The sequence below is a fragment of the Xiphias gladius genome, chromosome 3, assembly GCF_016859285.1.
Source record: "Xiphias gladius isolate SHS-SW01 ecotype Sanya breed wild chromosome 3, ASM1685928v1, whole genome shotgun sequence".
In the NCBI taxonomy this organism is placed as follows: Eukaryota; Metazoa; Chordata; class Actinopteri; order Istiophoriformes; family Xiphiidae; genus Xiphias; species Xiphias gladius.
The window spans coordinates 12,613,303-12,628,485 of NC_053402.1; the positions used below are offsets into that span (position 1 = coordinate 12,613,303).

General features: G+C 38.6%; 1 protein-coding gene across 1 annotated transcript in view; it reads right to left on the reverse strand.

Moving 5' to 3' along the window:
- The window catches only part of pitpnc1a (phosphatidylinositol transfer protein cytoplasmic 1a), a 40,213-nt gene extending 26,032 nt beyond the window's left edge, over positions 1–14,181 (reverse strand). The window contains exon 1 of the mRNA XM_040123643.1: positions 14,134–14,181. Within this exon, the coding sequence (XP_039979577.1) occupies positions 14,134–14,181 (48 nt within the window). The remainder of the gene's footprint in view (positions 1–14,133) is intronic.
- Between the last annotated feature and the right edge of the window lie 1,002 nt (positions 14,182–15,183).

The following is a 15,183-nucleotide window of genomic DNA, read 5'->3' on the forward strand; positions in this document are numbered from 1 at the left end:
TCTTACAACCTCTATATCTTGTAAGCCTGGACCTTTGAAAGTACAACATGCAGCACATTGCAAAAAATTCTCATCTGAAAAAACTGAATGAAAAGAGTGGAAATGTCAAATGTATAACTATAGTAATAACTACAGCTTGACATTTCACGGATATAAAAAAAAGGTCAATAAGGAAATGGATGTTACTCACCCAGGCTGAGAGGAAAGAAAAGAAAATTATAAATGTGCACGTTTTTATATGAATAAAAAACCCGCAAGAGAGAGCTTGTCTGCCACACAGTACTTAAGTTTACAGGTAAAAAGAAATAAATACTGCTACTCTGGAATGTCAACACAATGACAACTAATGGCACCGTCCTGCTGCTATGGGAAAATTCCTGCTGTATGCTTCAATACTTTACTATTCTTATTAATTAAAGAATTGAAAATGATACTATTGCAGATGACAGTTCTTGGAATAGGACTGCAGTTGTGTGTGAAATTCTTAATTAATAACTATATATTAATTTAATTTATAGTTCAATTAATTTATAGCAATAAAAAAAATGATAATGCAAACACAAAACCAAATACAAACAAATACAGTTTTCTTTGAAACTTAAAACTGGCTTGAAAGTGTTTTGAAAACAAACATGTCTTTTTGGTGCTTTTTGGCAAGCTCCAACACATAGTACTGAACCTGGCTTGTGAATAATAACTTTTTAATTGCAAAATTGATCAAGTTTATCTATTTTATCTTTGATCCTTTTTCCCAACATTCATGTTTTCTTATTTTTTCAATGAGTTTCAGTCTAAACTCATCTCATTTGGTCATGTTATAATGGTTACATGACATCAAACCAAGGCAACTAAATGTTTATTGTGAAGTATGTCTAGAAAGTCTCTGCAAGCAGAATTTCATACCTCACTCAAATAAACACAACACAAGGGCTGGTTTCTATTTGTTTCAGTATGTTATGGTCCACTGACAATCAGTGTTTATTTCTCGTAAGCTGTCTGGGAAAAAAGGATGAAAACAAATGAAACCACATCAATTACACGAGTGATAGAACACATATTAGGAAATCTGGTAAAGTTTGGAGTGAACCAGAATAATTACGCTTATAATGTTCATACTTATTCCCTTTTTTCATACCAAGAAATGGATAAAAATATCTTTTCATTAAATTCTGACTAGGTCAGAATTTATATAATGTATGATGTGAAAATACATTTAATTAACACAGTGACAACATATAAAGACACACAATCACTACAACTACTTGTACTCAAAGTGTGTAACGATAGAGTAAAGTTAATTTTGGGTTGTCTTTCAGTTTATTTCCTCATTCTTTGACATCTGTTTACAACCTCATACTTTCAAATCACAGTCCATTTATTTGAGAGGTTTAAACAGCAGTTTACAGAACTGTTTTTGTATATTTTTATATATGAGTAAATACAGATATTGTCCAAAATGTAATTAATTAAACTGAATTAATTACTTTATAATCAGAAAATATTGTTTCTAATCTGCTAGATTATTATTAATTCTGATTCAGTTAGTGGGCTGCAGCTGTAGCTTGACTATTTTTAATATTACCGTTGTTATTGAGGCCTTTTTTATTTAAGTCTAGTTCTGATGAGCTTCAACATGTTGAGTGTTATTTACCTTTAGTCTTTGTTGCAGCTGACTTGTCTAGTTTCCATCTGTACACATCACCTTTGCATGTAGATCGGTAATGTAATGCATATTTGTAAGCCAGGGAACATGCATAGATGTAGGGATTTTGCTATTCCAAATGAGTTCTCCTTTTTGATAGTCTGCATAGTAGACTTCGTCACCTTCCAGTGTCTCATATTCAGGATATAGACTTCTCAAGGTTGATTGTGCTAGATGCAACCTTGTTAAACCACTTAAACTGAGAAACATAAATAACAATGAACACAAATTGTATCAATCAAAACTTTCAGAATCTTGTAAATATTCATCCCATACAAATACAGCCATTCACAGTGGCCATGACTACTAGAACCCCAATGGAGTAACAACAGGAAAAAAAGCTGTTTCAAGATAAGTTTTTTGTTTGGCTTCCTCCTTATGCTTTGACTCTCTTTACGTCCCTATAGTTTCACAGTTCCTTTATTTGACAGGTTAATTAAGCAAAACAGTTTCCTCTTTCAGGAAAGGGGCAAATTGAAGTCAAGGTCATATTCCATATATTTCCATGTTTGCATGTTTTGATTACTGAATCGTTTTTTATATCATTATTATACTTATTTGCTCAATTCATCACAATTTAGACAATGTAAATATGTTTAATCCTTGTATTTTTACTTTCCAATTTTAGAAAACAATGTGTTATTACATTATTTTATTACATTACATTTACTCATTTGAAAGACGCTTTTATCCAAGCTGGAGATCGAACGGCCTACCGTGCAATCAGTTGACAACCCACTCTACCACCTGAGCCACAGCCACCCCAATTATTTTGATTTAAAGATTTGATTATTTAGAGCAAGTTCCCTTTATATATTCATTAGCAACAATGTGAAAGTGAAGGGCGTTGATTCCATATTTAAAATAATGAAAGATGAAAGAATAATTATGATAAATAATTCTGCTTATTTCAGGCCTAGCCATGCAGCCCTTTTCATTGCAGTGCACATCACAATATGGCCTGGCTAATTGGGCATCAGACACTCCAACCTGGACAATGGTAATGAAACAAGAAGGGTGCTCACTGAGGCTCATGGACACTGAAACAATTCCCTTCACAGCTCAGCTCACTGCACAGTATGGGTGCAGCTCAGAGAGAAGAGCTAAAGCAAGAGCCATCTGTATCTATGTTTGTGGGAAATTATTTCATATTAAAGAAGATGTGTTTGCCCTATCCTGCTCAAAGGGCATGCACACATGACAGACAAGACATGCACCTCCAGTATGTTCAAATGCAACACGCCGGGCCTTTACTGTATGGATCTGCATTGGGTGATTGCAAGATTTAAAATTAGTGTGTTTGCTCTGAGTACTGTGCATTTCTGTATGCGTCTTTATGTATGTGTTTGAATGATTAAACTGATTTGATGGAAGACTGACTCAGACCTTTTTATGATAATGGTAAAATAAAGTTACACTAAATCAGCACAATTCTTTTCCCTCCTTGGAAATCTGTATCAATGTACCTTTTCCACTTAGGCTTAGAAAAATATTCTGTTTTTAAGAAAATTGTGTGTTTTTTCAGTACATGGATCATAAGACTGCCCTGTGACTGTTTAGTACAACACTGTCACAGCTTCGACAGACAGCACATGGCTACTGTAATATAGCTCCGTGTCATGACTTCCAATCTACAAGCTGACAAACAGACCAAAGAACAGTCGGCAGCTGGTGGCATGTGTCTAAGGTCTGAACACAAAGTATCTAATATGTGGAGATGTTGCTCTATGTCAAATAAATGACCCAGAAAGAGAATATCCTTTATGTTACACTAATGTAATTAAATCATAGCTGAATAAATATAACATAATAATAAATTTCAGCACACCTGTCAGCTAACTTGACAAGTTTATAAGAGGCAAAACATTTCCCAGTTCAAATGGAAAAAGAAAAAGAAATAACACAGTGGGTGTGAATTATGTTTGTCAAATGGCTGAAATGACTTATTCAGTATCTGTCACAATGATACTTTGTCTAGTCTTTGCTATGCACATTTGTACAGTGCATGTAAAAGTCAGCCAAAAATCAAGTTATGCATATACAGTACATTGCAAAGAAACTGGCTTTCTCCAGCTAAATCTAGCTGGAGAGGATCCATGCTGCTGGCCACCTGCACTCATTGCACTGACTAGCTGCATTGAGTCAGATAAAAACCAGGCAGGGACAAATACAAGTGAAAAAAATATTCTGACACACAGTGTTTGTGGAAATACTAAAGGAAGGACATACAAGGGGAAGAATGCCATAATCAGCTCATATTCCACAAGATGAGAGGGCTTTCATTCCTTTTGAGTGGTTGATTTAACAAAAATATTTGTCATGTAAAAGCTTGTTCCAGTTACTTTCCTACTCTTTGTACATGTTTCCCCAGATAAGTTAACTCAAAGATGTACTCTTGGTAAAATGTACTTCTCTCTAACTTTGTTTGTTACTCTCTGAAGATTTTCTGAGTGATGCATATTTGTCACAGGAACCATCTTGGAATAGGGCACATTTACTCATTCATAGAGGTAAACAGAGGGATTTCTTTTTGTTCCATAACTTAAGTAGTAGCCTATTCTTGTTTGGTGTTGCCTCAATACAAAAACACAGCAGATATTCTATAACAGTTCCAAACACTTGATGCTGGTTAGCTCAAGGCGCTGAATTTGATGTAACAGGATGCTTTATCTGATCATTTTATAACAGTTGTTTTGTGTATGTTCTCAATCAGGCTGATTACAAAAAACCTGGCCCCCTAGTTGAACCAGACTCAACCTTTGCTGCAACAAAACCTGATGTCATCCAGTAGGATGCAGCATTGGCCACAATGCCTGGTTGTATGTAACGGAACACTGTTTGTCTACTGTTTATCTTGTGATCGGCACAACAAAAGATAAAAAATTTGTTGCCATGATAACTTCCCAGAGTTTTAAAATCCTGTTTAAGAGTATTATAATCCGCTGTACAGTGTTTTGGTGTCTGATAATCCTTCAAATTCATGAATCTGTTACTTAAACTTGACTTCTTGGATTGTATTTCATGCTTCAGTCGCACCTGAAGCAGCACCCCCCCACCAACACAAACCCTTAATGTATTTTAACGCAGAGATGATTTCAGTCTGAATGCCCAATTTTAGGTCACTCAGGAAGAGAGAGGAAAGTTTTTTTTTAATGGATTTCTGAGTATGTCTTCTGTGTGTGCCTGTCTAATGTGGGTGTTAAATAGGGATGGAGTTCAACAGCATTTTATCTCATCTGAGCCCAGTTCAACATCAATTTATCGAATCCAAATCCTTTCAAATCCCATACAAAATCTTTTCAAGTAGTTTGTTTGATGGGGAATGAAGACGTCTGTTAATTTAAAAATTACTGTTTTTTATTTCACTCACTTAAATAACAAAACAAATTTCAATTGTTTTGTGAAACAAAAGAAAAAACTTGATATTTAAGAATCAAGATTTTTCCAATCATGTTAATAACACAATTGGTAATTTTAATTCTCATTTAGGCACAAATTACCAGACAAGCAACACTGACATTAATAAGAACTACAATATCACTTATCAAAGCTAAAATATGGACGTTCTGCTGTGTTGAAGGGGTGTAGGGCTTTAACCATTTCACCATTTTGTCAACGCTCTGTCACATTCATTAACCCTGTTATTTCGCTCCTCGCTGGGGGGCTGTCCTGCAGCTGCAGAAGCTGTAAAATCTAAAGTAAACACAACAATGAAAATATTATTGTAATACCATATTAATTATGCTTTTCATTCAGTGAATATTAATTTAATAAATCACTGATGTTTTGCATGCGCAATGTTGCACTGCTACAGGCCACAGAATCTGACAGGTTAAAGAACATGGCATAACACCGGTGGTAGGCTGAGGCTGAGCACTCGTCCCTCTCAAGTTATCAAAAATGCCACAAGTTCTTACTTTCCTACTATATTTGAACAAAAGACTTCTCGTTCCCCCCTTCGTTGTGAGTACCCTCCAGTTTTTGCAGTTGTTCGGTCGACTTTGGAATATTAAAGATGGTCCGCCACGTTTGTTGTTAACAATAGAGTTACAGAGTTATCACGTGTTTGTATACATCATCAGTCCTTTTTTTCCTTTGTTTATGCCTTTAGTGTCAGACAGAGAGGCAAAAGACTCTAACCAAACAGAGAACATAGAGCTTAATGAAACCTGGCATTTACCGATGTAGAGAAAACTAAGAAACCAGAAAACTGAAATCAATTTCACCACAATGACAGTGTAATATCTGTGAAACAAACATGAAAGAATTTGGATTCATCGACCTAAATGGACGGGATAATGGCAAGATGGGCAACAATATTAAGTGCACTGAAGGGTAATTTGTTTTCGTAGATGATCACTTGTGGCAGTGCTAGTATGCTGAAATATATTTCCAAACTAGAAAAAAAAAATATAGAAACCATCCCAAAAGAGACAGAGATTGTAGGCTGAATATGAGACTGAATAACTTGTTTGGATGGATGTTTTTCTTGAAGTTAGAAGTTGTATTTTAATTCTGTAAATTCAGCAACCTCCCTGCGTGAATCAGTGTAATTTTGAAAATGGCAAATAACACGTCACTTTCCATTATCATATAACGAGTCTGAACACATATACAATTCATCACCAGTCGGAGTGCACAATGTACATTGTGATCACATTATAGTGTGGCATGGCCAGCTGCTCCCCTTCTCATGCTGCATCTCCCCTAACACCTGTCCCATAACTCTACTGACACATTCACAGTGTGTCAGCACAGCTTCTATTCTCAGTGGCCATTGTTTCTCCTTGTTTAGACAGGAAGTTGACAGTGAGTAAGGTTTAGAGGTACAGGAAGAGAGGGGGTAGGTTACAGGCAGAAACGAAGGGACAGACGATTAAGAGTTTCCTGTTCTGATAAGGTGAATGATGTTAGCTTCCCATTAAACTGCTGGGGTTGCAGCCTGCTCTGTAGCACACAAACAGATGCCTGCATTTTTCACACCAGTGCTGTCCAAGCAAGATAGACAAGTTCGACCATCCACACCACAACAAATTAAAAAAAAGAATAAATACACTTAACTCTGCTACTTCATTGTGCTACAAACTCTGGTTATGTGGACAAGCTTTATTATTTAATTTGAAATTCAAATTAAATAACATGACGAGGCCAGCAGGTGATGAGATTAATTGAATGTAATGCTGAAAAGATGTGTAGTCAGTGTGGACAATGCTTGAGTGTCGTGTCCTAGTCCTTACTGTCCAAGTCTGAATAAAAATTCAGTCCAAATAAATAAATCCATTTTGCAATCGACAGGAGGTTTGTCTCTTTTGTAGAGTAGGAGCAGACTCAGCCTGACCCTGTAAGTCCTTCAAACTGTCACCTCAAAACAGCTAATATCTTCAAATTGAAGTGAAAACATTATTTAAAAATATGCATGTATTTTTCATTTGTTTCTTCACATGGTTTATCTCCATGGTGATCTGTTTGTCCCTTTTTAACAGTTATTTATTTGCTTTAATGTAAATGTTTAATAGTTTATGCCTCTGACCAACTGTTGTTGACTTGGTGATCATTTCTACTATCTCCTAGGACCTTTATCTTAATCTGTAAGGCCCCAGCAATAGGGTTACTTATTGATGTGGCTGACCACCAACTGAAGAAATAATTCACTAAATGAGGGGAGGCATTTAATTTATGGACTTTGATTTCTCAATATAGTATTGTCTAGTACATAGTTCTCTGTTCAAGGATAAGCAGGTACAGGTAATGGATGCATGGATGGATGGGCATCATGTTGTGTTATCATCCCCTTTGTCTGTCTGAGTCTCCCTCTCTTCGCTGTCGCACAGCTACAGATGTAGATATAAAAATATAAAAGGCAAAAGATAAAAAGACCTAAAATTAATATACTGCTTTGGTACAAATATTCCTCCTTAGCTTTATTCTATTTGTCTCTGAAATATCTCCCTGTTAATCACTGTTTGACTGTTTGACTGTTATTCTTCCCAGCTCACCTCCACCTTTGCGTCTGCTCTTTATTGACTGTGTGCCTTTAAATTAATAAATGCACTGGGTGCACTGTGTTCCAGTCAATATTAAAGGCTACATTGTATCATTGTATCATTGTATCTAACTAAATCCTATGTTTAAAGGCTTTGCTTGTGTCATGGAGACAAAGGTATGGGCTCTCTCTGCCCCCAGGACTCATTTCTCACCTGTCCACTTGTCACCCCTGTTCCCACAACCTCCAGTCACCTGACCAACTGTTCCTGTACTGCTCTTAATTTAGTCCTCAGCTTCCTACTATAAATAGAAAACTGTTGACCCTCCATGTTTACCAGATCATTAATGTTGCTACGTAGCCATTGCAGTTGAGCCTTTTCTGCCTGCTTGTTTGTTCCAGTGTGTAACCTTGCCACACAGTCTCAGTTAATTGTACTGAAAACTTTATTCTTAAATCTGCATGTAAAACTGAGGCTTTTAGCAACCTTCTACATGGCTCTGTCTGCCCTTCTTTCTTTGTGGGTATTTCAGACCTGTTTACTGTGGGTGATTTATTCCACCAATTTATGTTTAAGAAAAAAAAAACTGCATGTGTGTTCTGACAGAATTACTGAAAGAAAGATTAACGTGATTCGGGCACCTGCATAGAGGGATAGGGTTAGAGGTTGGGAATCCTTGTGTGCGTTTTTCAACACAATCCATTTACAGGTGAAGTCAGAAAAAGCTGTTATTGCATATTAAATCTGTAATGTTCTCTTTAGATGTGTAGTTGAAAAACCTGGATAGTAAAAAGTCTGCAGGTTATGTGAGGAGAGAGAAAGAGAGAGAAACATAGAGACAGATTTTCAAAAAGTGCCAGACAAAACAAAGATACAAACACAGCATATGCAGGCATCAAGTACATGCAAGAGTATTCCAGCTCTCACTCTGCTGTGTAACATCTCTTAGGTGCCACTGCTTCACTAATCCAGTACACCAAAATCTGAATCCCCCAGTCCACCAACTCATCAGAGGATCACAAAACAAGCAAACACAAACTCAGTCATGTAGCCCATTACCAATTATTATTATTAATTAGTATTGTCTGGAGACAAATTAACTGCCTTAAATTGCCCATTGTTCCCCAAAAGATCTATGCCCTGCCAACCACATTTTAATGAACTGTTGTAATGCCAGTGTAGCAGGACCTCACAAAGATGCATTACAGAAAAAAACAGCAACAGCCAGACATTGAAAGAAAGGTTCTCAGCTGCAGAAGCACAGAAAATTGGATTGAATAGAGCAGCCATAATTGAAGACAAAGTGTGTGAGTGCAACCTGGAGAATACCACCAGGGTTTCAATTATCCTTATAGCAGGGACTCATTCAGTGCTGTCCTATGAGCCAGCAGAGTGGCTGCTGGATAACCATAGAAGTCTGGCAAATGGAAGCAATCCAAGTAATCGAATGCTGATAAATAAAAGGACAGACTGCATGTAGAGAACTGACTAATCACTATCAGCAACAACCAGTGGTGAAATGTAACAAAGCCATATAGAATGAACTGCTGTTGAAAGCGCATACTGAGTATAGACCATCGAACACAGTCCAACAGAGAAAGCAACTAATACAACTTGTGATTGGAAAACATAAAGCAAAGTCCAACGGGAGTCAGCAAATAAGTGCCGCGTACTAAGCATCAGCACTCATTGAGCAGGTCAGATATAGTTCTAAAAAATATCTCTAGCTTACAACAACTGAGTCAAACAATACTATATCATAAGAAATTTATATTTTCTTATGATGTTCCTCTACTTCATGGAGAGGTAACATCAGAAGTGGTCTTTAGAAATCAGAGGCCAATCGGTAGCTTTAATGCAAGCACCGAAAGTGAAATTGAGCTCCATTCTCATGACTTAGGGGGCTAATTTAGACTACTACCATTATTAAATGATGATGGGAAACAGATACATCTCCTTTTAACAGAGCAAAGATGGTGTTCTTGTTCCCTGGACCCACAGTCGAAAGCTCATTACTCAGGAGCTGATCAAGCAAGCAGTCAGAGTAATTCAACTGTTGTTCAGGTGCAGAAAAGACAATCTCCGTTCTTTAACCAGTGAATGGTTAATTAATTGCAGGAGAAGATGCATGGTAATTGATGAGCCAGTGAAAGCTCTGCTCAGTGTAGTATGAAAATGAATGTCAGGGTGAAGCTCTTATAGCTGCACATACTGAAGTGTCTCTATAACTGTGCGTACTGAAGATATCATTAGACAGTAATATTGTATAGTAATTTATCCTTATGAGGAAACTAGTTTACTAGCTTTGAGGCATTTTCAAAAAAACACAGGATAAAAATAATCAAATAGAAGCAACTAAAATAGAGGAGAACACACTTGACAACAGACATTTTCAACTCTGTGCAATATTTATAAAAAGGGCTACAACAGCAGCAGTTCACCAAACCAGATAGGCTGAGTGTAATGAAGTTTGTTGAACTAATACTAACATTTTGGAAAATAGGAAAATTTGCTTCCTGAGAGTAAGTTGATAAGATTGATACGATACTCATGTCTTAACAGTAAATCCAATAGCTGGCTGGAGCTAGCAGTTGGCTAGCTTAGCTTAGCTTTAAAACTGGAAACCAGGAAACAGCAAGCCTGACTCTGTCCAAGGGTAACAAAATCCGCCTACTTGCACCTCTAAACCTCACTAACTAACATGTTGTATCTCGTATGTTTAATATGTACATAACTGTGTAATTTGTGTCTTTGTTCTAAGCTAAGCTAACCTGCTGAAGATGATCTCTCTTACACAGATGGAAACAAAGCAGTTGGCAGTATCTGGCCTCTTATGAATCTGTAGTTTTAGGGGTGTGTTGTATTGAGCATGTAATTTACATACTCTTTCTGACGGGGCAGTTGTTTTCTGACATATCCGCCGCCGCCAGACACACCAATAATGTGGCGATTTGTTTCCACACATCGTTCTTCTTTTTTATATCCACACACGTCATAGAGAATATGGAAGCCTGAGACTGCAATTATCAGCTTTAACTCCATTTTGTTTAAAGTTCATTCCCATAGTGGATTAGAGTCGTAAACAACTCTGTGCAAGAGTTTTTCTCTTGCCTGGCTGTCGCTCGCACTGCATCAGAGGATATTTACATAAAGTTGAGCCTTTGATTCTGTTGAGCTCAGCAAGGGGCATATGGCTGCTTAGCCAGGTCTGGTTCACAATAAATACAGTGTTTTCTGTAAATTAAAACATTAGTCACGGTGTGGGGATGCCACATCCTAAGACTGCCCCAATGTCTGTATAGCCTACTCTGTGCATATAGATACAAATGCTTCAGAGAATCAACTACCTAGGATTAAAGTGGCCAGAAAAAAATCATGCTGACTTAGGTCGACTCAGACAGTTACTCAAAGTGATCAGTCGCCTTCTCAACACACATGCATTCTCTCTTTCTTTCTCTCTCTCTTTCTCTCTCCCTGGCTCATCCTTTGACGTCTGGCAGATTATCTGAGTAAGCATGTTTCTCTCCATCTGGTGTGTGTGAGCCAGGTCACTGTCTGGCTGAGCTACGAGCTACCTCGGGGAACGACGAAGGAACAGGCTTCTCGGTAGTCAGAGCACAGAGCCTCCACTCTGGGGACGTAAACAAGATCTTGGGCCGGGACTGGACGTGCTGTGGGGCATGTCAGTATGCAGGGACACATACGGAAACCCCCAGAGACTGACCTTACATTGACTGGCTGATGTCACCTTAATCAAAACAGGGGTCCATCTCTCATGCTGGAGTAGAACATGGAAGATTGTTAGGTGCTAGGTGTTAGGTGTTATCAGCGCAAGGACTACGACTCCACAGGAGAATCCAGAGACCATTAAGAGTGAAAGCCTTGCGCTATGATTAGTTACTGTGCCCTGAATCCATACCTAAGGAGATTTTTTAGCATTTAAATATTTTTCATCCTTTTTCAATTTCTTAAATTGTCAGTCTAAACTTCACAACAGTTTTTTCCTGACTAACAAGGCAATCGGACACAACGAGACCTAGATTTGACAATGAATTCAATGAAGTGACATGTTTTGATGGACAGTTGTCTGGCAGATTTTTGTTTTCCTCCTGTGGCTATAAGATGACTGACATGAACACAAAGGATGTCAGCATTTGATGACAGGGTTTGTGGATATCCAGTGTTTACACTGTGAGAGATACATCCTCTAGCCCCTCTCATTCTATTACAGAGACTGAAATGTTTTCTGATCAGTTTTGTTGCATGATAGGAAAGAAACAAGTAATGCAGCTATATTTTAGTTCAATATTTCAAGTACAGGTCAATTGAATTGCACTTATGCCATGACAAGATCATCATGTCAGTGTCTCCAATCTTTTTTCTCAACAGTTCTTGAACTTAATCATAATTCGAAGAAGACAGTCTCCTTAAGAAGCCTGTTTAAGATTGTTGGTGATAAAATTCTTGAGCTGTCTAGTCATGTCTTCATGCAAACAAGCTGTCCACATCACTAACGCATTCACATGAATCTGAAGAGGAGCCTGTTGGTTCTAATTTTTGACTCCTATGATGTGTTCGGTAAGCAGTGTATATAATATAAGCAGGATATCAAAGCCCTAAATGAATCATTACTCATCATGAATCCAAGGTAAAATACAGCATACTGACTGTGAGATGAAGATGTGTTCTATCATGCATCCCATCTTCACAGGAGCACATAGAAGTACAATATGTGATTTGCACCAGTCCAGATGACAGCCCCGCTGAAAGATACTGATTATTTCCAAATTTCAACGGTTGCGGGTGCATGGATCTAGGAAAGAGCAGTAAATGGTTTTCCTTTTACTTTATGTTTGCATTAGAAAATGATTTTCTACCTAAAGCCAGAAACTGTTTTAGAAGAGGAGAGATCTACTCACATTTACTTTTTTATCATCTCCAGTTGTGTTAAGAGTTGAGATGTACCTGTATTTAAACACCTCTGAGATCATATCTGTTTATCTCTCTCTCTCTCTCTCTCTCTCTCACACACACACACACACACACACACACACACACACACACACACACACACACACACACAATACTGATGATTACTGTATGATTTATGTGTTTTTGTGTGTGTGTGGGCAAGTATTTATATGCTGCAAAAATTAATAGATTACAAATGTTCATTTGTCAAATCAATGACAGATCAATAGATTGGGTTGGGCCCCATTATTATGATTACAACAACAGATGTAATTGCCTTTAGCTGGCCACAGAGGACAACAGTGTCTTCCATCACCACTGGAGCGAAGCAAAGCAGGGGAGCCAATCACTTTTAGGACAAGATGTGATAAAGCAGCATCCTGGTAATTATAAACATGAAGACTCACAGAAACTGCTTAATGGCACAAAGGCAGAACAATGACATTTGTTCGACTGCAGAAAAGGACTGTATCTTCACAAACAGCACAGCTGACTAAGATACAATTAATCATAGTGATGATAAACTGCTATGGTAACACACTTATTCAGAAGTGCACTGAGTCCCTATAAGTGGCATCTAAAGTCACATCATAAACTGAGTTAAATGGTGTATAAAACCTTTATGACACAGTTAAACTCAATGAAACACTTCAGCTAAACTGTTGTTTAGCTTCAGGTAATATTGGAATGAAGACTATCTTCCTTTACAGCAGGAAGGCAAGTAAATGCAGCCCCAGCTACAAATGTGTTACACCTCTTATGACATCACATACCACCACTGTTTGAAAAAAGCATAAACATGAAACATGGGTGTCCATTCATGTATCTCTCCAAATGAAAGGTAATCAGAAATGTGCATTTGATCTACATTTTAGTTATTCAACTCTGACATAGAATGATATAGAATGCACGGACAAGGAGGGCAAAGGTATTAGCCCCTGTGTTCTTCTTACATTTTGTGACCATGGAATAATAAAAATGCAGTGGTGTTTGGAAGAGAATAAACAGAGTAAGAGCAGTGAACAGAGGAAGAAAGCGATGTGTTTTGCACACACATTGCGCTTAACTATTCACAAAGCACACAATCACAAGCTAAATACTCAAAATAAAAAAGATGCACGATTTGTCTTTTACTACCTACACTATAATAATCAAAGGGTTCGCTCTGCTCCCGCTGCTGCGGTACACAGTCTGTCTTAGACTCCTCTTCAACACAAAACAGTCGAGTAAAAGAGAGACAACAACAGCTCCACCGCGCGATGGCTGCCCGGCCGTACCTCGGTTGTAGGAGTTCAATCGTGTCCTTTGGTGCAAAATGACAAGCGCATCACTGACAACTTGTTCCACAGTAAATCAAACAAAACGTGCTGACCAGCAACTCTGTGGCCGTTAGTCACTGATTTGTGGTGGAAGAGTAGACAACCAGCAGACAGAGCAGATTCGAAACATCACAAAAACCAAGAAAACTTCGCCTACCTCCTCCACTGTGAGAGGCATGCAGATGCGGTACTCCTTCATCAACATAGTCCTTGCACAACGGTGATGGCAACACAGAGGAAGATGTAGGTTGTCGGGCTTCAGTCTTGGGGGCGATCCTGCAAATCAGTCATTTAAATGAAATCATTTGCTCAGTGAAACGAGGCCACTGACGTCCACAAATTCACTAAATCCTTCCTCACTTGTGCATCAGCAACACCTCCTGCAACGGCTCAACTAAGCCTACGTGAGTTTCTACAAACACCAAGTCTCAAGTGGGTCTTCCAAGGGCTAAAATAATCCCTCAGCAGTTGGCAAGTGTCTAAAGTCCTCCAACAGCTCGAGCTTGCCCCTGGATGAGGTCTGCCGTGTAAAAAGTGTAAAGAAGTCGCACCAAACTCCCGAACAAGTCGCTTTCAAAAACGACCGGAGCTTTGAGCAGCTCTTTGCAGCCGCTCGTGTCCCGGACGAGGACTGAACCTTTCGTCGTTCCCTGAGTCTTCGGACCTCGACACCCTTCGTTAAGCCGCGGTGACTTCCAAGCAGTTCCCAGGATGTACCAGCGTGTCTCTTGCTCCTGTGAGTTTCCCCGACAGCTCCGTCCGGGGATGCGCCGCCGTGTGGAGCAGCTGCCTCCAATGAGCGGCAGAGAGGCAGCATTCTACAGGAAATAAGGGGACTCGGCCCTCGTCATAAAAGCATCCCTTTAAACAACGACGCAACTATTGAGCTACTGTATAAAAAGTGGAAGTAATAGTAACCGTGTATTAACGCTCATCAGTCGGAATTCTACTGATTGATTCGATTCCATATTGGCGTTGGCACCAAACATTCATTAAGATCTTATTTTTTTAATGCACGACCGGAAGTCCCTCGTGGGGTTTTTTCGGGCCCTTCTGGAGTTTGCTCTCCGCACAGGCAGCACGAGCAAAGCGCTTTAGGACCTCAGGGATTTCAAAAGAGCAGCAGAATCACAACCGATGCGAAAACAGAAACGTGAACCGACTTTTAACATGTGGGAAAGTAAAGTAGCATCTATCTCACAAAAAC